A 27,554-nucleotide genomic window follows, 5' to 3' on the forward strand; every position below is an offset into this window, starting at 1 on the left:
CCGCATGTCTTCAGCGTAACCGATCCCCCTAACAACCAGGATTTTAATGCGATCCATATTGCTCCCTAATATTTCTGATCTCCGAATAAGCGTCGGCAATTACATATTTACACTCAACTTATTTTGCAATTCTGCACAGGAACGTTAGCATCTGGCTTGAACAGCATGAACAGACTTAGAGGCTGATTACATTGAGGTTAGATAACATAGAAGAAGAAGAAGGAAAAACACCCAGACCAGGCGCATTTCTAGTACACAACTTTCTCTTTAGCGATGTCAGCAATAAAGCGCCACTCTCTTAACTCCAAAATGATTTGTTCATTTTCTAGTGCTGCAGTAATGTGATTGCTTTATCTAAACCTGCTAGTTTCAGACCGTTTCATTTTCTCCTAAAACATTCCCGACTTGTATCATCATCTTTATATCCCGAGGCCGGATACACCACTACAACTCAGAGAGAAGCTTACATTTCTTCACACACCGCTGTGGTGAACACATCACTGTTCAGAGATAATAAATTAAACTTTTTTGATTTGCTACTTTTTCTCAAATCAGCTTTAAGAAAACATGAGCGTCACATAACTGAATAAGAAAAGAATCTGGTAATTAGGAAACGTGGAGACCTTTGATGTGAGTAAGTGTGAAATAGGCCTTTTGATGAAGGGATGTTTGCATCCTCCTCAGGGTTTTGTGTGCACTTTGATTAAAAGCTATTTTGTTTGGAAATATCCTAAAGTGCTAACAGTTTTTCACATTTTCTATGGAAACAAGAAATTGTGTGTTTATCACCTCCTTGGGAAAATAAAGACTTTTTTATCTCTTGTCTTAAAACATAATTGGAGAAGGGATTAACATGTACAGTGCCTTGCAAAAGTATTCACACCCACTATACTTTGCTGTGTTAAAACCATAACATTCTATGTATTTTATTGAAATTTCATGGCACAGACCAACAATAACTAGCACATAATGTGAAAAGCAAGGAAAAGGTGCATGGTTTCTTTTTTTTTACAAACAAAACTCAAAAAAGTCTGATGTGCATCTGTATTGTCAGAAGAAAGTCAGAAATCCCGTTTAAAGTTTGTCTATGAAGGGGAAACAGAAAACATGTTAATGACGGTGCTTTGGCCAGAAGAGAAAATTGTTTGGTCAATGTGCAAAGGTCTGTACTGCATGTGGTGTAAACCTATCCATAAACATCCCCCTAAGAATGCATTGACCACTATGTAACATGGTGATGACAGCATCATGAAAGGGGATGCTTTTCTTCAGCAGGGATAGGAGAGTTGTACAGAGTTGATAGGATGCTGATGAATAAAACTAAATACAGATACAGGTCAATCCTGGAAGACAACATGTTAGAAGCTGAAAAAGACTTGAGGCTGGGGTGGAGGTTCACCTTCCAGCAGGACAATGGCCCTAGACATACAGACAAAGCTATAACTGAATGGTTTAGATCAAAGCATGCACATGTTAGAATGGTTCAGACAAGGTCCAGACCTAAATCTTTAAAACTGTATGTTTACAGGTCAGCAACCAATTCGACTGATCTTTTTACCAGCATTTTGCAAAGAAAAATGGGCAAACATTTCAGTTTGTAGACTTGCAAAGCTGATGGTGACATAACCAAAAAGACTTGCAACTGTTCTGCGAAATGTGGTTCTAAAAAGTATTGAGGAGGCAGAGTACATATGCACACACATTTCAGACTTTTTATTTAATGAAAAATATGTATTCTTTTCCTTGTGTTGGTCTATCATATAAAATCCCACTAAACCGCATTTAAGTTTGTGGTTGTAATGTGCCAAAATGTGACGAAACCTTAAAAGGTCCCGTGAACAATGGACATGAAAGAGGGGTAAATGCAGAGGTCACCTTCTAATACATTTATTATTATTATTCAGATTCACAAAGAAATTCATTAAAGCCACTTCGAGCATAGTTTAGATGATCTACTCTGCTTGCTGATAAGGTCACACAGCTATGCATTCAGCTAAAGTGTTACACAAATCTGAATAATAGGTGTCTCATCATGCATGTTTAGCACCTTGATGCCTGGTAATAGCCTGAACGCCTCTGGTACAACAATGTAATAAATGCATCACGTGACCCAAGCAAAGGCCAGGGGTCAGCCAGCTAGAATTGTCAACAGATCAGAGGAGTGACAGAGAACAAATGACACCTTGTAAACAAATTAAATTATTAGTTTAATTCATGCAGTCTGATTAAATTTGCTGGGAGAAAAGTCCTTCACTAGGGAACTTGAGAAACAAAGGTATGACAGAGAGTAGGGAGGACAGAGGAAGCCCTTTCCACCATCACCTTGTCCAACGTATTTGGTACCAATGAATGGAAGAAACTGCATTAACTATGTTGATCATCTCCCGAGAGTGTCTTGCTTTTGTCTTCCAGCTAAAGGTATTAAAGTTGGGTTAGACTGAGTTTGTACTGGAACACCAGGCTAAAATTATGGCCTGCCATGGACTGAGTGTCAATACGAGAACTAAATTCTATGTAACCTAGAAATCTTGAGTTTAACTTGTTAAACAACATAGAAATGTTAAAACCGACAGGGCACAAATGGAATCGGATCACCTAAACCTGAAGAGATTTTAAAAGATAAACAGCGCCTTGCAAAACTATTTACCTTGAACCTTTCCACATTTTGTATTTTAATGGGATTTTTATGTGACGAGCTCACACAAAGTGGTGCATAATTGTGAAGTGAAAAAAAAGTATACATAGTTTTCACTCTTACAAATAAAAATGTGGAAACAGTAGAATGTATTTGTATTTAGCCCTCTACCCTGATACCCCTAAATACTAATGGCCTTTGGAAGGCCCCCAATTAGTAAATAAGTGCAGTCAGTCAGTCATTTTCTACCGCTTCTTCCATAGTGAGTCGCAGGGAAGCTGGTGCCTACCTCCAGCAGTCCGAGGTTTGTCAGAGATTATTAGAGAACAAACAGAGAAGCATCAGCAAGACCAAGGAACACAGCAGACAGGTCAGGGATAAAGATGTGAAAAAAATTAAGGCAAGACTGGGTTATAAAATGATACAGCATCTCACTGAGCACTGTTCAATCAAAAAACCAAAAATGAAAAGAGGATGACCATGAGACATGACCATCCGCCTAAACTGACATGATGAGAGCAGCATCATGCTGAGGGGATGCTTTTCTTCAACAGGGAGTGGAAAGCTGGTCAAAGTTGATGGGAACATGGATGGAGCCTGTTAGAGACTGGAAAACATATGAGACTGGGGCAGAAGTCCACCTTCCAAGAGGACATCAACCCTAAAGATAAAGCCAGAGCTAGAATGAAATGGTTTACACCAAAAGCAGATTTCTGTGTTGGAATGGTCCAGTCAAAGTTAGGCTGAAACATAACTGAGAATTTGTGGCAAAACTTGAAAACTGATGTTTATAGATTCTCTCCTTCCAATGTAACTGATCCTGAGTCTGCAAAAAAAAAAAAAAAGTGTTGAGATGTTTAACACTGACAATAGACTTGCAGCTGTATTTGCAATGAAAGGCTGTTCTGCAAGAGTCGATAAAATTGTGTTGGTCCAACTAAAAAACATGAAAGTGTGTTTTTGTCATGTGACAGCATCTGGAAAACTTAAAAGAGTATGAATACTTTTCCAAGGTACTTTATATGTAATAGCCAAACATAAATGCCAATTTTCTACAATCCATCCTATAACCTTAAAAAACCAGACTTAAAAGACTGGTATATAGATTGGTCTATCACCCAAAGCTGCATTAGGTCTCTCCTTAGTTTGCTCCTTAATTCCATCAGAGTAATCCCACGTTATTGCCCTCTAACAGTACCCTAAACGGAGAATAAAAAGTTTGCTTCCCTCTAGCAGTGTATTACCAGGAAACAACAGGCCCTCTCCTCATTAAGTTATAGATATAAATGCTCCAAAGCATGAAATTACCCCCGAGCCTCCCTCTCCAAATAACCTGGTTTGCAAACAAATGATCCGAGCACAAGCAGTAAAAGGCAGATTATTAAAATAATAGGAGGGATTTAAATTTGCATCCACAGAACAATTCAGCAAAGGACTGTGCAATTACTCCTCCCCTCCTCCTCGCCAGTTCATTCCACCTTTCTACCGGCAAAGCCCAGAGTCCCTCACACTTTATTGTGTCCATCTGTTCCTCCTAAGAAACACATGCACATTTTGGTGTCTGCAGCTGTGCTTTCCATTTGTGCTCAAATACTGTAGCATGTGCATTAAGAATGTCTGTTTTCCTAATTAAAACCAAAATCCTTTTGCACCCTTATGCTTAGTTATTCTATTCAGCTCTCCCGTGAAGTCTGTGTTTTTCTTTTGCTATGATAAATATCTAACTTTACTTCAAGACAATAACAGTCCCTCCTCCTATCCTGGAGTAAATGGGAGCGATGAAAGAGTGAGGTGAGCAGGAACGGACGAGGCAGAGGGTGCTCAGGTCTGCGTTACCTCTGAGTTATGGCCTCCATTTGCATCTCAATCAGCCTCTTTAGAGAGCCCACCACCTTTGTAACACCCCAATCACACCGAAGCCACCTCAGGTAATCAGGGAGATTTAGGGGAACTGGCAGCCTACCGTGGGCACCCGCTGACTGGGGTTTGCAGCTCATTCCCAGCCCCTGGTCTCGCTAAGGGCCCTCTGGGCCACATTCAAACACCAGAGAATGGCAACACTTAACAAGACTGAGGAAGACCAAAACAGATGAGCAGCAGGAACAGAACATAAAACAGAGGGAAAACAAAGCACCCGTGCGATTATAATAGATCTTCCTACCTAGATGTCTGCATAGCACTCCATTGCTACCTCATTAAAACAGGGGGGAAGAAAAACTTGAACTTGTGACCCCAGGTGAGAACATTTTATCTCAGAGTGAGAGTGGCACTGACACCGTCCCAGCGCACCCCCACAGCAAAAACCGGTTTTCTGACATGTAATGGGAGTCCACAGGCCAAAAGCAACCCAACAGACACACTAACACAGCTACATGGTGTGATTTGCAGATAGCTAATGCTCCACTTGAGAGTTGCTTCTCTAGTTAGTGCTGTCTCATTGCTGAACCCTGCTAAGGTATTATTAGCCACAGCCAGCCCTATTGATATTGTGACTCCAGCATCTGTTCACCTCCTTGTTACTGCCTGAACCTTAGCACAATGCCCTATCTGACTGTGTGCATAGCTTGTGTTAGTGTGTTCGTGTGTCTAAGACCTCTGGGCTACAGGGTAGTCACTGTGCACAGTAGAAGACAACAGGCAAAGGAAGCTAACAGAGAAACACTGAACACAGCAGGGGCCTAATCACGTTTGAAAGAGACGTACCCACAGGTCCAAATCCTTCTCTTACACAAACACTTCTTCCCCTCTCTAATCTCACTGAATCAAAACTGCCTACAATGATAATACATTGCTCAGAGGTTTTGGTAAATAAAACAAAGATAGGAGGAGAGAGGAAACCAAACTTCAGGAGCAAATACAGATGGCTCAGGCAGGTAAAGCAAAAAACTGAACGTGGAGAGGTCCAGAAACAAGAGCTGAGCTTCAGTTATCAGAATCAAATATTAGTGGAGAAAAAAAGCTGGGGAGTGGGCAACATTAATCAAAGCGTTCACCTAGTGGGCAGCCATATGGCAGATCAGCACGCCAACTGAGCAAACTTGCTGATCTTCAGTAACGGAGTGCAATTAATTCCACTCGCTGCATTCATCTCTCCCTCACACGTTGAAGGAAAGGGAGGTAGAAAAGAAGGAGCGGGTACAGAAGAGGGTTTGTTAGGACTTTGTACTCTTCCGCATAAACGCATTTTTATCCTTGTGCTCACTCGGAGCAGAGGAATCAAACCCAGGTGATGAATGAGGTGGACACTAGGGCCTCAGGTAGCTCCTATGGTGGTGTCGGGGGAGGGATGTGGGGTGGGACAAAAAAGTGAGTAATTAGGAAGCTAAGAGAAGATATAAACAGAGTAGGAATGGAATTAGCATGTAAGAATCATCCAATGCTTTTGTAGGGGCTTCAAAAATGTAGTTATATCTAGTTTCTTTTGAAATGATATCTGAATAATCAAAGGTATATATATTCATCATATTTACCCGACCCCACATTGTTAGGTAAGTATGACATACATGCAATGCAAGCAATGATCTGATAACATTAGTCTCATGCTACCCTATGCCGAGGTTCTGTCTGCTCTAATGAATTATAATTAATGAATCTAATGAATAATTCTGGAATTGCATCACTTGAAGTGGCAGCAGGTTGGAGTAGCTTACTTTATATTCTGATTAATTATTTTTAAGAACTCAAATCCCTCTTATGGTGAATAAAAATTGGTTATTTGGATGATGACCCTCTCCATTATCAGATGCTGTGCAGCTGGAAGGATTTTTGCTGATACTTTTTGACTTTTGGACATTTGTTATGATGTGTCATCATGGCAACAACTAAATCCCTGATGAGTTGAAAAGGAGGTGACATGGAGGAAGAGCAGAAGCAAAGAAAAAACAGAAGAAGGAAGTTCAAACCATGTCTTCCATCGATTATGATGGGCAATGTGAGATCGTTGGATGAACTCCAAGCCCTACAAAGGACCCAGCCAGAGTATCAGGAATGCCATCATATCCCAGATTCCAGCGTCTCCCTGCCAGGCTTTCTGACAATATGAGCACAGATTTAAAGGGGAGCAGCAAACGCAAAGGAGGTAGACTGGCAGTACTTGTGAACCACAGATGTTGTCATCCAGGACATGTTACTGTGAAGTGTTGTCTCCGCACTACAGATATTGAACAGTTAGCAGTAAGTTTTTGTCCATATTATTTACCCAGAGAGTTCACCAGTGTTATTTTGGCAACAGTATATGTTCCACCTTTAGCTGTTGCCGACACTGCAATGTATGTCATCAGCTCAGTTGTTGCTGAGCTACAGACACAACACCCCAATGCGTTTGTGGCAATATCTGGTGATTTTAACCATGCTTCACTCTCTGCTACACTTCCAATGTTTGAACAGTTTGTCAGCTGCTCTACCAGTGAAAACAAAATGTTGGAATCTTTTCTGCAAATGTCAAGGTGTCATACATCTATTAAGTAAGACCTCCTCAAGGCAAATCAGATCACAATTTTGTTTTTCTCTGCTCAAAATAGAAGCCCCTTGTTCAGAGGCAACCTGTAATAAAGACAACTGTGAGAAGATGGTCACAGGAAGCTGAAGAAGCTTGCTTTGAAACCACAGACTGGGACACACTCTGCCAGCCACATGGAGAGGACATCAATGCTATGACTGAGTGTGTAACTGAATGTATAAACTTCTATGTGGATAACACCATCCCCACCAGAACGGTGAGATGCTTCCCCAGTAACAAACCCTGGATCACCACTGACCTGAGGACCTGCTTAACAAGAAAAAAGAGCCTTCAGAGAGGGAGACAAGCAATTATTGAGGAGTATATAGAAGCAACTTATATCTCTTGACCATAGTTGAGGGATGGACCAGAGAGAGAGCAATAAGTAAAGAGTTTCACTTTATGATTAAGCTATTTCATCATAATAACAGATCAGAGAAACACCTGCATTACTGCATACAGAGCCCAAAACCATCTGTTCATCTCCAGTTTCATCCTACCATCACTTGTCAAGTCAAGTCAAGACACCCAGATACATGAACTCCTCCACCCCTCCAGCCAGATGCTGAACCCTCACATGGAGGGTTTAGTCTCTTGGGAACCATGGCCTGAGACTTAGAGAAGCTGACTGTCATCCCATGGCCCCTCAAAAAAAAATGGAAATAGCAGCATGTGCTTTATGGCAAATTGCCTCGCACATGGCACATTTTGTAAATTAGCAATGATCGCATCTGTTTTACAGAGTAAAACAAGGCTATGGTTATTATCTATGGTTTATTTGTATTTAGTATAAACAAGATATATGTTTGTTGGTTTCATACAAAATTTCAGATGTTTATCTTCTAGAAAATAGTGGATAAAGTTTTTATCCACATTTCTTTCCATACTTATCCACACTTGTGTAAGAAATCTGGAGAAAAATGCAATAATGTTTGTCTGTTAGAGTCTGAAAATAGCAAAACTTAGACGATTGGCAGCTAAGTCACCAAAATATGCAGATTACCCTTTAAAATCCAATCTCAACAAATTTCGATTACAGTCTTTCTCTGGAAGATTAAACAAACTTAATCAAACAAATAAAGATCTTTTTATTGATATATCATGTCATTAAAATGTTAATTAAAAGGAAAAACAGGATAATGATAAGTACTATTACTCACAATCATTCCTTTTTCTTCAGCCAGATAGAAGAAGCTACACACAGAAAGATGCCAAGGTAAAGAAAACACAGCGAGACCAGACAGACACTCTCATACCTCTCTCACAGCTTTTGGTTCTTTGTTAAATTAGCTTCTCCCCTGGCTCTTAATACAAACTCATTTTCCTTAGCTGCAATTTCGTAAAACTGACTCCTCCAAATGAGTGGTGAGTATGTATTCCCCCAGCTCTCTTGTCCTAACAAATATACTGCAAATGCTATCTCATGTCTATTCGTAAGTCAGCGCATCCCATAGGCCTAGGCACTATACCACCCATACCAATATCATAAACGATTGCAGTGGAAGGCTTCATTAGGGCAGCATTGCCCATCTAACCCCCATAATCAGGGTGTTTTCCTCAAGCACAGTGGGATGGTACTTTATGGTCCAAGTGGGGCTCTGTTAATGAGGAACTGTACATGTTTCTCCATTTCCTGTCTAGTCAGTTTCTGCAGTTTCTATAGCTCGGACTATTATAATAATATGGCTTTTTTAATGAGATATATTTATCTTGATCATAAATCAAACACCACAATGTCTCACACACGAGGACCACAAACACACAAAATCTTCTACAATGAGAGGCTATATAGTATGAAGCTTAATATCGACATTTGGAACAAAAAATATTTGTATTTTTTTTATCTCTCCTCTCACTGCACTGCTAAGAACTCATCAGATGACACATTTTAATTAAAAAAATTGCTTTCCTCCAAGGCCTTTCGAAATGACCCCGCTGGACTTTTAGATTTAGCCACAACCTCTTATCACATACAATTGGTGTGCCTTAATCTCCTGAATGTTTTTATGATCTCAAGAAGAAAATCTGCCCCCGCTGAATTAACAAAAGCCCTGAGAAACCAGTCAAGATTCAGTCAAGAGGCTTTGCTTTGTTCACCTAAGTTTTTCGTAAAATTCCTGCGTGTTTTTATTTGGATCATCCCCCATGCCTTGGACATGTTCAGCATCCCTTACTATCTTTTTTCTTCTATCTCCCGGGTCTGAATCCAACCTCCAGACTTTGAAAATGCCACGAGATACCAGCACTGCTTCCCTTTTCAGACAGAATCACTGTTGGAACAGAAAAGTACAAGTTGGTACAGAAAGAAATAAAAAAAAGTGTACAAAAAGTGCACAATCTGACCAACATAAGGAACTCTTTCCAGTTCTATCATAGGTGGTTCTGGTGCGGGAAGCTGATGGATCAAAAGTGGTTTATAAACTTTAAATACCTCCAACTTTGTTTCCCTTCAAACTGATGTTACTATTAGATTAACTCTGATTCTAGGTCATGAAACATTTATCTTTAAAGACCTGAGAGACCAATAAACTTTTTATAAAAATTCGATTTCTGATTTATTTATTTAGTATTCTGAATGTTTAATATTTAGCTAACTTTTTTTTGCATAAGCAAGGTCTCAAGTAGTTGGCATTCGTATCTTCCTTTATATCTTTATTTGTGTCTCTCCTTTTACTTCATCTTTAGTAAGTAAACCTTAGTATGATAAATTACAATATTGGCTCCCAGGGTTTTTCCTAAGATCCTTAGGGGAAGCGTAATTATTTTTGGTTGATGTTAAACAAATCTTAATCTGAGAAACATCCAGAAATATCCTTGCTTCATTAAATTTGAGACAGAAATGGTTCTAAGGGAAAGAAAGAATTCCTCCCTCAGGATGATTTGTGATAGATTATGAGATTACATTTTATGCACATTAAGATAGTTTAAAACTTCAAGCAACATGGCCTTTAACTAGTATGATGATGGCTGAATTACAGCTAATATCACAGCAAATACTTTTTCAAAGTTCCCACAAATACTCTGCTTTTTCACATTCTGCTCTCAGCCCACTCAATCTTCTCAATCCCCTTTCTCCACAGCTCTCATCCTTGCTGTCCCTGACTCTCTTCCTTTCCATCATCCCCTCTTCACTCCCAGGCCTCATTGACATTAACCTGGAGCACTCACATTTTCCCATGGTTCCCCATGTTACTCTCCACATGTCAGAGCAGGAGGCTTTATGGCCAACATCCATCAGCGTCACATGCCAGGATTTATGGGAGATGGAGTCCAAACTCAATAGCTCTGAATCAGTCCTGATGAATCCGACCCCTGGGCCGTTGTGTGATTTAATACATGAGCATCTTAGCCCATCGCCCCCACATAACCCTGCCTCACTCCCACTTCCAGCCCTCTCTTCATAGTCTGCTCCTGCCTTTATCTTTCTGGCAAGTCTTTCACCATGTCAATCACAGAAACCAAATGGAGATTTCCTTTTCAAGAACTATTGGGGCAGGTTAACACATCACAATCACATAGATGCACATACATTCAGAAAAAGAGTTGATGCATTGCCTGGTTCAAGTGTACCCTGCACCTCCAGAATCAGAACCAAACATATAGAGAAGCAGTATTTGGTTCTTATGCTCCACTAATCTGGAACAAACTTCCAGAAAACTGCAAATTGCTAAAACCATGAGTTCTTTCAAATCAAGGTTAAAACCTCATTGGTTTAGAGTTGCCTTTGACTGTTCTGCTTAAACTATTAACTGAAACATTAGTTACAATCTGTAGTTCAACTTTTCTTTACTTTCATTCATTATGGCAATGCTATGTACTTTTTTCCTGTTTTCTGTTCTTATGTTTTTATTATGTAGATCACTTTAAATTGTCTTGTTATAAGCTACACAAAAATCTTGCTTCGCCTTGCCTAATCAAGCTCACACTAGCCTGGCAGTGCTCCAAGTAGCCTAATTTATTGTAATGTGTGACATTGCAGATGCTAAGCACATGGGGCCCTGCAGATGCACAACATGCAAGAAAAGGAAACTCCCCAAGCAGCTGAAACAATCCCTGGTTAAACAACAAACCAAAACAATGCATCATCGTTAGGTGCTGGGCTTCCCACAGAAGAGGGCTCCCAGCTTGGGAAAATTGCACACACCTCCAAAATGCACATAATGACAAGTTCCTGTCAAGAGATGTTTTGAGGCCAGGTTACAGCTCAAATGCAAAATGTATTTGTAATGGTATCAATGGAAGCCATAGCATTGAATTCAGCAATTAGGCTTTGAGGAGAACAGTACAAAGCTGCAGCGCAACTCGTAAAAAAGCGTGTTCAGAACCTAAAAACAAATAGACCCTGGGGTTTTTTTGTGCATGACTCAGAGTTCAGCATATTTTACATTCGGAACTCTGAACTTTTACAATATTTATAAATGCTGCAGAGATAGGCTGAAAATGACACAAAAAGAGCAGCTAAAATAAAACTTGGGATATTCACCATATGCAATAAGCTGTCTCTGTTCCTAAAATCCTAATAGGACAGAAGGCAAATTAGTTTTTTCTTTTAAGGAGAAGATTAACATTAACAAGGTATATGAGACATACTTGAGTAAAAATGGCACCTATGGTTGATTCCACTTATTCCAGAGCAACCAAACAGACACACGTTTCCCTACCTCTCTATAGAAGTGTTTCTTTCTTGAAAAGTTCCAGTCAATGGAATACTGGTCTTAAATAAAACAATACATGGTTTTGGACATTGAATAAAGGCATTAAGGTCTGGAAAAGGTTTAATTACACTATGAACTGCTGTTAAATTATGATAGGCCCATTACTGTTTGGGAGAAGGAGGCTGTTTCTATGGTACAGAGAACATTCTCAACATTTTACATGTGATTTCCATTCATTTTGTTACTTCCAGCATGTTCAAAAAACACAGTTTGATCCTTTTCTTTCACATCTATTAAAAATCCAAAAGTAAATTGTTTGATTTATAAAATAGCATGTAAGCACCAACAAAGAAATCTTCAAAGAGATGTTAACTGAAATTTTGTCATACAGTCGATGATCAACTTGATGATGGAAGTTCAAGTCCTGGTTCAGGTTATGCTTGACAGATTCTGTTTATCTGAGGGAGGCAGGTGCAAGAACGGGGCAGAAACGTAGGAAGAAATAGGCAAAATCCAAAAAAAACATTAAATGAACATCACAAGTGAAAAGCTATTGACAAAGACCACTTTTAAAAAAAATACAAGTCTGCCTCTTTAGAAGCAAACTTTAAAGGTAATTAGGAGTGGTTTGAAGTTGCTGCTGTAACTATTATTACTATCCTGTTCTCTGAAAAGATCCGTGAAAGAACATCACTCTAGGAGCTACCCAAAGTTTGAGACAACACTCTTCCACCTCATGGTCTACTACAGAATTAATCAGTGTGGCTGCACTGGTCTACATATATAGCACTGCGACTTAGGGAGTTAGTGGTCAGAGGTTAAACTGTATTCACTGGTTTACAGCACACTTTATTACATAGTTATTTGATATATTTACAAACCTCAAAACTTGTTTCTATATAGAGCTGGTTATCTAAAAGCTCTACAGAAAACACACACACACTCAGCACACTTCTCAGCTGGAGGACAGGAAATAATATTGCCCTGCGGCCCCCCAAACAGGCCTGAACCCTAATAAACGCTTTACGCTGTAAGAAACAGTGAGGTAGTTCCGACACCTCTGAGCCTCCCCCAGCGTGTACTTTCAGAGCTAAGCCTGGTCACAGGTCAGGAGAGCTTGTAGCTCTCTGCGGTAAAGGAGAGCATAGCCATTTGAACCTGTAATATGCTCTCTCTCTCCCCAGGTACCACTTGTTGGGGTTTTAGTGCAGGGGAAATTACACCTGCTCCCTGTGTGTCGATGCCGTTCTCAGGCTGAAACCGGGGGCTACACACCTATAAACACAAACACATGAGCGGGCCTCTAAGCCTTGAAAGGAACTCAGACGTGTCTGTATTAAAGACGCCAGTAAGTCCTGTGCATTTACTTCCGAGCAACACTGATGAACAAAACATTTTATGGGTTTGTGCTTCACACACCATTAAAACACAGGTACCGCTTAGAAAATATGAGCAGAACAAACAGCCCTATTCTCCATCCGGGTGTCCTACAGAAGGGCTGGCTCAGAGGATGAAAAGAGAAACAGATATGACCTGACTTTTTCATCCAAACAGCAGGTGCGGGGTAAAAATAACTTGACACAGTGGCTTATTTATATTGTTGACACAAGATCAATGAAGCTCTGTAAGATTAGAACACATTATTTCTGTATTGTAGGTCTGACTATTTGCAAGTGTGGAGGCTTAATCACGGTTAAAACTGGGCAAGCTTTTTAATCATGAAAATGTTTTGCAAAAATAAACAACAACCTACTTCTGCTAGCCAACCACCAGCTGAAGGATGATCCCCAAAATGGGTTGAGAGAGAATGAATCTAATAAAAAGGCAGTGTATCAATGTATCGCAGTTAAGCATTAGTCACATGAGGGCAACTATGCCACCAGCGTGGTGTTCGCTAAATGAATCCTTCTCGTCCTCCGCCTGATTTATGGACCTGTAAAAACACACGTTGTTTTTAATCTACTGCTGCCTGAATCTGCCTCACTAATGAAATGTGGATGTGAGCATGTGGCATGTCTGCATGTGTGTGTTAGATAATTATATATGGGCTGAGATCTGCTTCTCTGAGCATGAATTTTCTCTCTGATAAATATGCATTTGGTTATGCCGACTGATTAAGCTGTAAACCAGAGTCAACTGTGTGTCAAAGCACATACAAAGGCACACAGATATACAAAGTTGCATGTGAAACTCAATAAAACAAGAACACAATTTCCCAGACGCTAATCATAGTTTCGCCCGGGGCAGGGCTGTTTGAAAGCCTGAGGCACATTTAAATTTATGAAACCTGACAGGATATCTGGTACACCAAAGATGAGGGTCCGACATTCAGTCATATCAGAAAAAAAAAAACATTTAGGTGTGTCTAAAAAACGTAAGTAGAGGGTGGTGTTCAAGTGCTGCTGCAGTATGTCGTCTGAGGCGGAGTCAAAAATGTGGCCACACCCTAATCTCAAACATTTTACTCCGCCCACAAAACACATCTTAGGTTATTACTAGACACAAAGACGCAAAATAATCATCTACAACAGCACATTGTAGCGATGAGCTCCATCGGTCTTCAAAGTCGGTGCACAAATCTGGGAATTTCATCACACCCGACTTGAGCTCTAGTTGCAAGTCAGAAAACCAGTGGGACCTGCTAATTGTCTTTGGTGTAAACTTCAAGTAGCGATACAAAACAATAACAATGCTTTTCTCACCATTTTATGTGTTTAAACACTAAAGGAACATAGACAGAACAGAGCGTGCACAGTGCTATTTGTACCTCTGGTTTAATGTGATAACAAATGGTCAAAAGTGCTCAAACTTCCTGCAGCTTTACCAAGGTTTTATATGCCCTGCAGCTAAATTGGATGAACTCTGGGCCGCTCACTGACTACTAATTCTCGCAGTCAAATGTGCTTAAGTTGACATCTTAAACCTGAATTAAATAGATCAAAACTGGAAATTTTCTGCTTATTAATTGTAGCATACAACAGCTGGTAAAGGTGTTTTGATTTGGGCAACAGAGAATCTTCACAATTATGACTGAATGATAACAATGTGAATATGAATAAAACAAACGTTAATACAGTCAATTGATATTTGATTTTACTGTTAATTGTGGATTATTTCTAGATGTCCAAGAAAATAAGATTATTAACATTAAATTAACTATTTTTTTCTTCTAGGAAAAACTGGCATGGGTTTTGCTCTTGAAATGGCTGGCAATAACACCCAAGCAAATCTAGAATGTGAATCCAAACCTTTTCCAGAGTACCAAACACTTCTTGAGTGGTGGAAATACTATCTGAAGCCCTAGGTGCCATCATCTTTGTCTGTCAGATGCTTCAGCTACTACCTGATAACATCACTTCACTAAAGATGCACAAATCTGAACACTTTCTCATTCTTCCAGATGTGTCAGCTCCTTGCAAACTGAATAATTCAAAAACACATAACTGGCTTGTATGTGCACTAAGTTACGTCCAAGCTGGACTATTTCTTTGGTTTGCTTTGCTTTTTTATGTGTCAGAAACTATATCCGCTGCAGATTATAAAAACATACTAAGGACATTAGACGTTTAAAGTATTCACAGATATATCAAACGCATATTTAAGTATAAGTTCATATGAACTTCCTCCGAGGCTCTCAGAACTTGTGCTAAATTCAGTCGGAGCTAAAGATGCTAAATGAGCATGGTATAATTACAGATAAATGTTTTAGCCTTGTTGCCAGATGGTTTTTGCAATCAACATTACTGTGTTTTCTAGTTTGGCAGACGTCAAATAGCCTCAGTCTATTTGGCTGCAGCTTATTGCATGTGGCTCATCTCTTGATTTGAAACATTTGAGTGCATGCTGGACTTGTCTCTCTGTGGTCAGCACTTCTCAGACTTCAATAAAAACATTCTCCACTGGCAGAGGGAAAAGGAGAGAAAGAGCCAAAGAGATCCGGCCAACCTCTCACCTCTCACATCATAAAAGGCCCTTCGTCCCAGGGCTACAAGTACTCCTTCACAGGGAAAAGCGAAAGAAAGAGGGATGAGGATCTGTCAGATTCAAACAACAAAGAGGTGCAGCCTTACACATCCTTTCTTAGCCTGTCCCCTTCAGTATCAGTGACATCATTTAAATCATTTAAATCCTCCCCAACATGACCTATGGCAAGTGACCCATCATTCTAACGCTCGCACCTCCTTGTGAGACAGCTGGTGAAGTGCTTATTTAGCAGAAAATATAAACGGGCTAACTGTGTGATTTATTCAAAATTATTCCTCCATGGTGCTCCTTCACTCAGAGCGTTTGCCCATAGTTCACACTGGTCCAGGCAATTAGGAACAGGCCACACCTCTTCAGGAGACAGAGCACCTGGCTGTAGCAGATAGACATAAGGAGGAACAGAGCCGAGCGGTGCACAGCTTTCCGCGACAGGCTGGAATAACTAAGCAGAGCAGTGAGGGAGAGGGAGAGAGTGAGGAATGCAAGCAAGGCACTTTAGGATTCATTTAGGTTCCCCATCTCCCTGGTCACTTTATTAGCAGTCTGGGAAGAGTGATGCATGTCCCAAAGCTATGCAAAATGCATAATCAAGCATTTAAATAAACGCCATGTGGATGGGTGTGTGCACCGTGCACGTGTGTGTGCACCTAAGCGTGCATACGTACTTTTGTTGCACAATGATGTGGATGCAAAAAATGCTTACTACTGTAAAAGTTCAAGGTGTTCAAGACTTACACTTTGGACTAACACTCTGTACTACACGTAGCCTCTTTCAGTATTCCCACAAGTTGTATTGAAACAGCTGCCTTCTGTAATGCAAAGAAATGTTCAGAAAAGTATGAAAGTATCTCCTTCCTCATTCTTGTGTGGTTGCATTTTAAAAGAATCACAGTTGGGTGAATTTGTTGAAAAAAGGGGGTTTCCTCCTCAAATTGAAATCACAATTGCACCCTCTTTCAATCCATCCTTCTTCCTCTTTCAGCATCAAACTCAGATAGGAACCAGTTGAGGACATAGGAGCCTTTTTATTCCCAGTTCAACGACAGACCGCAAAGAAAACAAACAAGCAAATAAAGAGAGATGGGAAGCTCTCCCTGGAGAGACAGACTCATGACAGCAATATGCGAGGAAAGAGGCCGATTTAAAAGTGCCTTATTCTGCAAATAAGGGGAGAACCGGTGCTCCTTCAGTGATTTAGAGGATGCGATTTGGAAGAGGACTGGCAGAAGGTAGGGAGGTGGAGAGAAAGCCCCTGTTACAGCCTTGTTTATTTGACAAATGCGGAAAAAAAACCTTACTAAAAGATGAGAAAACATTTAACGTAGCAGTAAAATAATATTGTCAAAATATAAATGTTTAAGTTAAAATACTGTAAGATATAAAAATGATTAACCATGATCTAGTGAGCACTATGGTCCTGCTCAGTGATCTAGGAAATAGACTGCAGTTTCCTTAATGATTTTAGAAAGAAAAAAAAAGATTAAAAAGTGTCAGAGGGCATTGTGAAAGGGAAGTTACAGGAACGATGACAAAAAAAGAGCAGCGTCCTGAGGCCCTAGAGGGGTCACAACTAACCAGGTCAGCATTTCATACGTGTCACTTCCTGTTGGCCTCAGCGAGAGGAGCGTGGCTGTGGTGCGGCATGGCATGGCGGCCGGCGGGGAAGAGGCCCCATCCGACTGACACATGAGGTTACACAGCAGGCAAATGGACAAAGGCTTGGACACAAGTGATGCGCTACTCTCCCAGGGTTACTGAACAACGTTTCATGTTAAAATCACATATTATTCTTAATTCTAAATACTACAGTTCATCCTACATTTTAAGCAGATATATCTATATATTTCAAGTTTTGAAAAAAATATAATCAGCCAAAACAAGGCATGATGGATGGATGGATGGATGGATGGATGGATGGATGGATGGATGGATGGATGGATGAAAAGGAACACAATCAAATGTGAAGGGAGAATTTTAAGAGAAATGTGGGACTCATTTTTGACTTAGTCACTATCTCATGTTGGCCATGCTTCATAAACATGGGGTATTCTCTTATTCAGTATAATTTCCCAAAATATTATAAAATATACCATATTAAAATACATACAGTATTATAAGAACAGTAACTACCTCTCTCTGTGTGTGAATGGCTGCTGCTTATCAGGTCTGTCTTGCTCTGCCTCTATGGCCTGTGTTAATGTTGCTGTTTGACATTGCAAACAGCAGGCTTTTTTTCCTCCCAGCAGCCTCAGTGGACACTGAGCTTTAGCCTAATTGGTTCCAGAGCAGACCCTGACAGAACTCTCCACAGCAGCATCCAGCCATATTAATACCCCCTTCCACAAACACCAACACACAAACACACACAACAAAAACTAGCACAGCAATCAGCCGCTAACTCGCTAATTAACGCCCTTACAAAGCATCTCATTAGCATGTGTTGTACAATGGGGCAATGGGGGAAATGAGCATTTTGGATAAACAAAAAGGAAAGAAATTACAAAAAAGACAGTGGAACAAATGAATCTGTGTGTGTTGTATTCTACTCAGGGGCCAAGGGCCTGGGTTGGCAAACAAAGCAGCACCCTGCGTCTCATGGGAATCCATTACAACTCTCTGAGGAAGACATTGGAGGGAAGATAAGCATAATTTTAAAAGCAATCAGGAAAAATAAATCTCTGGCATGCAGGCAACACTTTAGTTGTTAACCAGCAACTTCACCTGCTAGTTCTGTGAATGGAATGGGAGATGGAAAGGTTAGGGGCTATGAGAAAAAGCATGTAGTTAAAGCAAAGGCCAAGAGCTGCAGAGATGCAAGGTTTGCATCCTAGTTAAATCTAATATAAAGATAGGGATACTAGGATGTAAAACATGCTGTAATTAATGTAGTTAGTATGCACAAACCAGTGTTTCAGGCTATACAAATATATATGTGTATTGTCTTTAGTTTTATATTTCTCTTTCTACCCCTACACACTACCAATGTTTAACACCAAGGTTTCATGCTATTTTATTCAGTCCTATAAAAACACCTTTGAACCCCATAAAAGTTGCCAGCATAAGGCTTACTGTAAAACACAATCAGAATGAAAATGCTTCCCCTCTCCACCACTCTGAACTTCTCACACAGGCCTGCTGGAAAGAGCTAACTTCACAGCTCCAAAAAGACAGCGACAGAAACAAAATAACACAATCTGTCAATTGGTCCTGTTCAGTCACTGAGATAATCAGCTATAATCAGAAAGGAAGTAAAAAGGACCCAATGAAACTCTGGGGTGGCTGCAGAGAACCACTGCTCAGGTGGGATAATCTGGAGAACAAATGATAGTGCACATCACAAATCTGACCTACAGTACAGACCAAAAGTTTGGACACACCTTCTCATTCAAAGACTTGTCTTTATTTTCATGACTATAAATATTGTAGCTTCACACCGAAGGCATCAAAACTATAAATTAACACATGTGGAATTATATACTGAACCAAAAAGTGTGAAACAACTGAAAATATGTCTTATATTCTAGGTTCTTCAAAGTAGCCACCTTTTCCTTTGATTACTGCTCTGCACACTCTTGGCATTCTGTTGATGAGCTTCAAGAGGTAGTCACCTGAAATGGTTTTCACGTCACAGGTGTGCCATGTCAGGTTTAATAAGTGGGATTTCAAGCCTTATAAATGGGGTTGGGACCATCAGTTGTGTTGTGCAGGAGGTGGATACAGTACACAGCTGATAGTCTTACTAAATAGACTGTTAGAATTTGTATTATGGCAAGAAAAAAGCACCTAAGTACAGAAAAATGAGTGGCCATCATTACTTTAAGAAATGAAGGTCAGTCAGTCCGAACAATTGGGAAAACTTTGAAAGTGTCCCCAAGTGCAGTCGCAAAAACCATCAAGCGCTACAAAGAAACTGGCTCACATGAGGACCGCCCCAGGAAAGGAAGACCAAGAGTCGCCTCTGCTGCGGACGATAAGTTCATCCGAGTCACCAGCCTCAGAAATCACAGGTTAACAGCAGCTCAGATTAGAGAACAGGTCAATGCCACACAGAGTTCTAGCAGCAGACACATCTCTAGAACAACTGTTAAGAGGAGACTGTGTGAATCAGGCCTTCATGGTAAAATAGCTACTAGGAAACCACTGCTGAGGACAGGCAACAAGCAGAAGAGACTTGTTTGGGCTAAAGAACACAAGGAATGGACATTAGACCAGTGGAAATCTGCGCTTTGGTCTGATGAGTTCAAGTTTGAGATCTTCGGTTCCAACCACCGTGTCTTTGTGCGGCGCAGAAGAGGTGAACGGATGGACTCTACATGCCTGGTTCCCACCGTGAAGCATGGAGGAGGAGGTGTGATGGTGTGGGGGTGCTTTGCTGGTGACACTGTTGGGGATTTATTCAAAATTGAAGGCACACCGAACCAGCATGGCTACCACAGCATCTTGCAGCGGCATGCTATTACATCCAGTTTGCGTTTAGTTGGACCATCATTTATTTTTCAACAGGACAATGACCCCAAACACACCTCCAGGCTGTCTAAGGGCTATTTGACCAAGAAGGAGAGTGGTGGTGTGCTGCACCAGATGACCTGGCCTCCACAGTCACCGGACCTGAACCCAATCGAGATGGTTTGGGGTGAGCTGGACCGCAGAGTGAAGGCAAAAGGGCCAACAAGTGCTAAGCATCTCTGGGAACTCCTTCAAGACTGTTGGAAAACCATTTCAGGTGACTACCTCTTGAAGCTCATCAACAGAATGCCAAGAGTGTGTGGAGCAGTAATCAAAGCAAAAGGTGGCTACTTTGAAGAACCTAGAATATAAGACATATTTTCAGTTGTTTCACACTTTTTTGTTCAGTATATAATTCCACATGTGTTAATTCATAGTTTTGATGCCTTCAGTGTGAAGCTACAATATTCATAGTCATGAAAATAAAGACAACCCTTTGAATGAGAAGGTGTGTCCAAACTTTTGGTCTGTACTGTATATGGAAGGCTGTTTTCGGTGGAAAACTACCAAGCATATAGTTTGCAGCAATTTGCTGTTGGGATGCTTTTCTTCAGCAGGTACAGGGAAGCTGGTCAGATTTGATGGGAAGATGGATGGAGATAAATACAGGAAAATACTGGAAAAAAAAAACGGTAAACACTGCAAAAACACGGACGCGTAGTGTAGTGGTAGAGCAGGCGCCCCATATGCAGAGGCTATAGTCCTCAATGCAGTCGTCAACTTTAAGACCTTTGTTGCATGTCTTTCCCTGTTCTCTCTCTGCCTATTTGCAGTCTAGTAATTGTCAATAGAAGCCACTAGTGCCAAAACAAGTCTTTTAAAAAAACACTACAAAGCTACAGCAGAATGATTTGACTCAAAGCATTTTTATGTGTTGGAAAGACCCAGTCGGAACCAAACCTAAACCCAATTGAGTATCGGTTACACGACTCAAGGATTGCTGTTCGCAGACGGTAATAATTCAATCTGACTGAGCTTGGGACATTTTCAGATGAACAATGGGCATACATTTCTGTTTTTCAAAGCTCATATAGAGTTAAAAGCAAGATCCTTGCAGCTGTAACCACAGCAAAAGGACATGGGCATGCTTCACTTTTCATATTTTTTCATATAAAATTTTTCATAGTGTTTGTAAAACCATGCATCCTTTTCACTTAATGCACTTCTTTGGGTTGGTCTACCACATAAAATACCCCCAAAAACGTTTGTGACTGTTACTGGACAAAATGTGCAAAGTTTCATGTGTAATCATATTTTTGCAATAATAACAGGACAAGACTTTAACAAACATTTAAATGTGTAAAAGGTTAAAATAAAAACTTTTATGAACAATTGAACAATTTTGAAACTAGTCAGAGGTGCAACACTGACTTTTCTTTATCCCGGATGTGTTGTTAGCTGTGTTGTTTTGTGCTGTACTGCTCTGAACACAGTGTCGTTTGCTGGGAAGAATGAGCCCTCTGACCCACTCTTCCTAGCTGTTCTGACCTGCCCATTATCCGTCAGGGACCCCACTAATATCCCCACTGTCGGTACACGGGGCAGCACAGAACACACCACCCCGAATTTCGAGTAGGCAATCACTCCCACCTCTGAGCAGCGATACTATCCCAAACAGTCAGACACCAAACAAGAGTTAGGGAAAGAAAAGAGCTTGAAGTAATAGTAAGCAGGCAGTTAGAGGTCAGAGGTCACCAGCAATCGGGATGCCGGCTCCACTCCTGGCAGCCACAGTGGAAATCTGCGAAGGACCTGGAAGTAGAAACGATGACCTTTTGTACAGAGGACCCCAAAATACACCCTCTTATCAAAATGACCTTAACATAGGAGCATGGGAAGGTAAGCAGAGGCCATCCATCATCTTAAAGATTAATCCTCCTCTCTATTCTTCTCCTGAATCTATTAATAATGTCGCCAAAGGGGCAGAATTTGTGGCCAAGATTTATTCTGATATTGTGACTTTAATTCATTAGCCTGTAACAGGGGGATTCCTGAGAAGGAAGAACGAAGACAGCTAATTTAATGCTCTAAGAGCCAGACTATTAATTCAATTGCTAAATTTCTGAAAAATCTGCACACGCAACATGCTAATTTACCACAAAATGGGAGATTATCATTTACACCCAAGAGGTCATACTTACTTATGCTTTAAAAGCTGCTTCCATTTGTTAATTTAGCAACATTAAGTATCTGGGATGAATCTGTGGCAGGTGCAAAGCTTGAAAATCAATTGTAGCACAGAATCTGGTAGTGGGAGCTTTTCCTCACTCATTTAAACAAAGCAGTGGATTTCACACTGTGGAGCAGCGCTGACAGCCCCAGGGGCATACTTCAATTAGAGACTTCGGCGAGTTTAAACACTGTAGATCTACTCACGCTTAAAGGCGTTTGTCTCCCGCTCTGCCCCCCCACCTCCCCTTTTTTTTCTCCTCCCTCTCAGCCTTTCTTCTCATATCTGCGCCAAGCACTCACTCTCCTCCATCTTCAAGTCCTGCTCTCTGTAATCAACCCAGCACTAATGGCTTATTCTTTCTGCTCCAGCACCCACATTTCGCTTGTTTATTTTCCCAAACTCGTAAATCTGGGCACATGTCACAAGTGCAGCGATATTAGAGCAATAATCTCAGGTAATTATCAGATGCCCTTTCACATTTACTCCCTCCCCCCTCCCTCCCTTTAACTCTTGCTATGCGGAGACTGAAGATTCAGCATTGCTCCAAAAAACCGTGAGGTATGCAGGCTGTTTGTATGAACTTTCGGTTACTTAGAAAAGCATGAGATCTGTTTTTATATTTTTCATTTATTTCAAATTTATTTTCCACTTGTAAATCCCATCTGAGCAATTTTGACTACTCTAAATTAAAAAAAACTATTGCAGAGTTTTGTCATCTAAGCAAAAACCTGTATTCTTGTTAGAAAAATGCGGAGATTTTTAGTCAGCGGACACTACTCTTTGTTTCTGTGGTCGCCAAGACCACACAAACAAATGGGATGCCCTGCCCCTTAGAAACGTAACCAGAGGCAAGGGTGAAACAAAACTGAGGAGTGGTCTACATCTTTGACTTTTTTATTGTCATTAGGACACCATCAGATCATATACTGTTTGTCCCACTTTCCTCTTTCAGCTTTGGATAACAAAGATTAAGTTCAATTTATTGCAAATAGATTAAATTTTGTGAGCAGTATTTAGAAAACAAATGAAATTAAAAGAAAATGGCAAATATCTTTTTCTTGACAAGCTGGTATTATGTTCCCTGGTACAAAATTTAGCTTTTATTGTATTTGGCCTTGACTGTTGCGCCTATTTTAGTCATTCAGAATCTTAAAAGAACTAAATAAACCGGTGCCCATCTCTACACTCATTTTTGACTTAGGTCTATTCCAGTTACTGAAAGTAACATAGTCACAACCTAAGTGAGGGTCACACATCAAACTTACCCATTCCTGCTCTATGAGGCTAACTGCCTTGCTGGCCCGGGACAGGTTTCGACATGCCAGGATCACATGGGCCCCGTGAAGAGCAAAAGACCTGGCCGTCTCGAAGCCTGAGACAGAAGAGAGGAGACAAAAGTAGGAGGTAAAAAAAAAAAAAAAAAGAAATGAAAAGCAAGCAGCTCTTCAAAGATTAGTTTCATTCTGAAAATATCTTTGATTCTACGCGGCTGAATCTAATAAGGTGGTGGTGGGGGCGTGTGAGTGCAAGTTAAAATCCCCATCAATTTTCCATATAATTTCTTTCCCTGAGTAACCCAGTGGTCTAGCAGAGGGAGTTAATCATTTCTCTCTGAAGTGATGAAACTGATTGAATCATTGTGGCTCAAGACTTCTCCCTCTCATCTCAGATCAAGTTTTGACTCCGGCCCGACAGCTCTCAGGAAGCCGTCGTTGCTCTCACCGGGTTACGAAGGGGGGAATCAGCTGTTAATTATGTTAATAATTACACAGTGATGGCAGTAATTAAGAAAAAATGGTTTATAATGAGAGATGCCAAATGAAAACAGACATGCCGTTTAAACTAAATCTCAGTGTGATATTTCAGCACATCAAAAGGGGCTCTGATAAGTGCGTTTCCCTCATGAAACGAGGGTCTGGAGATACGCGCAGAATTTATCAGTCCGACTCTGCTTCATGGCTCCATCCAAATCATGTGGTCATGATAAAACTGACAAAAACTGAAGATAGAGGGGGAGAAGTTCATTTCTAAATTACAAGTCTAAATGGGTCATTTCATCCCGTAGATTGAATTAATTTATGAGATCAACTTTTCTCCGTCGCCATATTTTTTTATTTGCTTTTGACATTTACTATCCCTCACTGTATCGAGGAGAAGTTGAGCAGCACTAAGTCAGTCTAAATACAAACTACTACACATATAGACTGAGGGTTCTGACTGACAAACTGAGAGGCTGTGCAGTAGGCAGAGTGCATCAGAGGGTGGATTAATATGGACTGTAATTAGATTATATGTCTTAATCTGATTTTCATTAAGAGCAAAACTGGGAGGCCTAATTGTTAGAAGAGTGTTAAGGACTAATATCTATTAATACTCAAAATTGGAATAGGACTGGAATCCCTCTCTGACAAGTGAAGCATGGAAATGAAATTATATGATACCTTATTAGGTGTAATGGAGGGGACTATGGCTGAGAGCAGAGATCGCTTCAGATGAAAGAAATGGAAATAAAAATAAAAACATGGGGACCTGACAAAAATGCAGACAGGGTAAAAAAAGTGTCCATCCATCCATCCATTTTTCTTTAGGAAAAGTACATTTTTATGGCTCTTTGTGCCAAGATGCTGTTTTTTGAGGTTTTTTTTTGTTATTTTCAATGGAGAAAATTTTAACGTTCAGTTATATCTGGAGTTAACAGTTTGTTATGGAGGAGAAGCTAACTGAACTGACTGAGAGAGGACACACAAAATGCTGTTAGCCAAGCCCAGCTTAGAGCTGACCACCAGGAAACAACTACAGCAACGCCTTTTCCTGTTAATCTTCATCTCCTAGATAATAGAATGGATTATTTATTGCTGCAAGTACACGCACAGCCTGTACATCTGCAAGTAGAAGAGTGCTGTGTTTTTATACTTGGACAGCTCCAATGCAATATCTCAGAATCCAACTGGAAAAACCGGCAATGCTGGCAACTAACAAAATTTCCTGCGGGTATAGAAAATGGATGGATGGATGGACAGATGAACGGATGACGTAATATTATAATCTTAAAGTTTCATAATTAACAGAAAGAAAAACTTGAAAACATCAGTCTGTATGTAATTAATCTATATAATGTGTTTCACTTAGTGAGTTGAGTTACTGAAATAAATGAACTTTTCAATAAAATATTAATTTATTGATTATGACCGTAAAAAGGTGAAGAGGCCATCCTGATCAATAAATAACACTGATTTCTTTGGCAACTCCCTCTGCTGCTTGGCGAACATGAGATGTCTGATCTGAAGAACAACTATATTTCAATGGTATAAAGCCTAAAGCTATTTTGCTGTATTATATATTTTTAATTTAGATTAACTGATAAATACACAACTTATTGCTTAGGGATTTGTGTACAACTTTGAAAATCATAATCTGTTGTCCTAAAGCAGTGCTGTCCAATATCACTCCTTGGACCCTGGTGTCTTGTGTGTGTGTGAGTCATCACCCCAGAGCACAATAAGTAATATGAGACGTAATCTTTGTCTGTATATTCAGTTCAGTATATCATATACTAATTGAAGGATATGGTCTGGTTTTGTGCAGTAGTCTATACTAAAGTTTATATAACAAATTTTAAAAACATGGCATGATTTTTTTCAGCCTGTGTAAATTGGACATTAGTTGCCTCTGGTAAACAACAACAGTTCCCACTCACTTGTTGTGTGTACAAACCATGAAAGTGAAATTAATCGACATCACTGTTTTCCATAATGGAGGACAAATTAGAATATGGCAGCGACAACGGCAGCTGCGCCGGGTCCATGTATTTGCAATGACAAATAACAAGGGCTTGACATTAATTGTGAAATAACGAGAGCGGCGTTGCTGTAACAGAGACTCTCCGCCCCTTTGCCCATGTTACCGGTGGAAAGGGCTTGCAGTAAAATTAGTTCTTGGTCAGGTGTACAACGAAAAGATCCTGTTCCAGCATTGTACGCTCATGGTGCTACATGACAAGAGGTCAGATGCTGGCTTTCTTTTTGCTCACGGATCAGTTTTACAACACGCGATGGGCCTCCCAGAATGCAGCACTCATCCAGATTTGTTTTTGTCTAATTAGAAACAAACAGGTGTAAGCCCAAAGACGATGAGAGAATGTGGCCTTAAAAAGCAGGGAGATGAAAATGAAAGCCTCACATAGTGTGTTTCCTCGCTGTGGGGCTTCACTAGGTAACAGAAATACAGTAAATGGCTCGTCTGTTGTTGAAATTGTGTTTTACTGTAATATATAAAAAGCATAAAATTGTGTAAAATGTCCATTAAGCAGTGAATGCTCTTCATGGTACATTAGGATCCTGGCCCCACTGATATCCCACAATAATGAGTGTGATTTAGTGATTTCACGCTTTGTTTGTCCTCCCTGGCCCACCGCCCCCCTCAGGATCCCCTGCCCCCACCCTCCACTCGTACACAGGTGTATTGGCTCAATGTAATGAGATCATTACCAGCATCGTCGGTAAACGTGTTTATTTGGCAAACGGAGCAGCCGGCTCCCTCTCTCTCCTGATCTGCAACCAAAGAGGCATTTAACTAAAATAAGCTCTGCAGTACAATTGGGCAATCAGAAGTCAATTCAAATCATTACAAGGCCTGAGGGGCAAACACGTCAAGTTCCCACAATCCACCTACGCAAGAGCTGAAGTTGTGCTTGGAAAAACACAAGAGTGGCACAGTTAATGAAGTGACTGCAGGACTGTGCAGGAATGTTGGGTCACAATGCAAAGACTGAAGTCAGCCACAAAGCCTGGACAGAAAATGAGGAGGAAAAAGCCAAAGATTGATGAAAAACATAGAAAAACATAAAATATTTAATGAAATTATATCTCCTTGGAAGCAAAACCTAAACGTGGTTTGTTTTTGTTGGGTTAATTCACAACAGCTGTGTTAAATGGAGGCTCACCTGGTGATGTATTTAAAGGCAACACTTAAAACACACTGCTTCCTTGTGGGACATCAATGCATAACAAACTACTGTAAAAAAACAGAATATCAAGGTGGACTTCCACAAGCCTGGTTCCTCTTTGTGCTTTCATCTGTTCAAACAACTACACACACATAGAA

The 27,554-nt window shown here is 40.4% G+C and overlaps 1 protein-coding gene across 1 annotated transcript in view; it reads right to left on the reverse strand.

Annotated features, from left to right (window-relative positions):
- The window catches only part of wwox (WW domain containing oxidoreductase), a 205,695-nt gene that overhangs the window by 152,324 nt on the left and 25,817 nt on the right, over positions 1-27,554 (reverse strand). Inside the window, exon 5 of the mRNA XM_047391390.1 lies at positions 23,717-23,823. Within this exon, the coding sequence (XP_047247346.1) occupies positions 23,717-23,823 (107 nt within the window). The remainder of the gene's footprint in view (positions 1-23,716; positions 23,824-27,554) is intronic.

This window comes from Girardinichthys multiradiatus, chromosome 2, assembly GCF_021462225.1.
Source record: "Girardinichthys multiradiatus isolate DD_20200921_A chromosome 2, DD_fGirMul_XY1, whole genome shotgun sequence".
Taxonomy (NCBI): Eukaryota; Metazoa; Chordata; class Actinopteri; order Cyprinodontiformes; family Goodeidae; genus Girardinichthys; species Girardinichthys multiradiatus.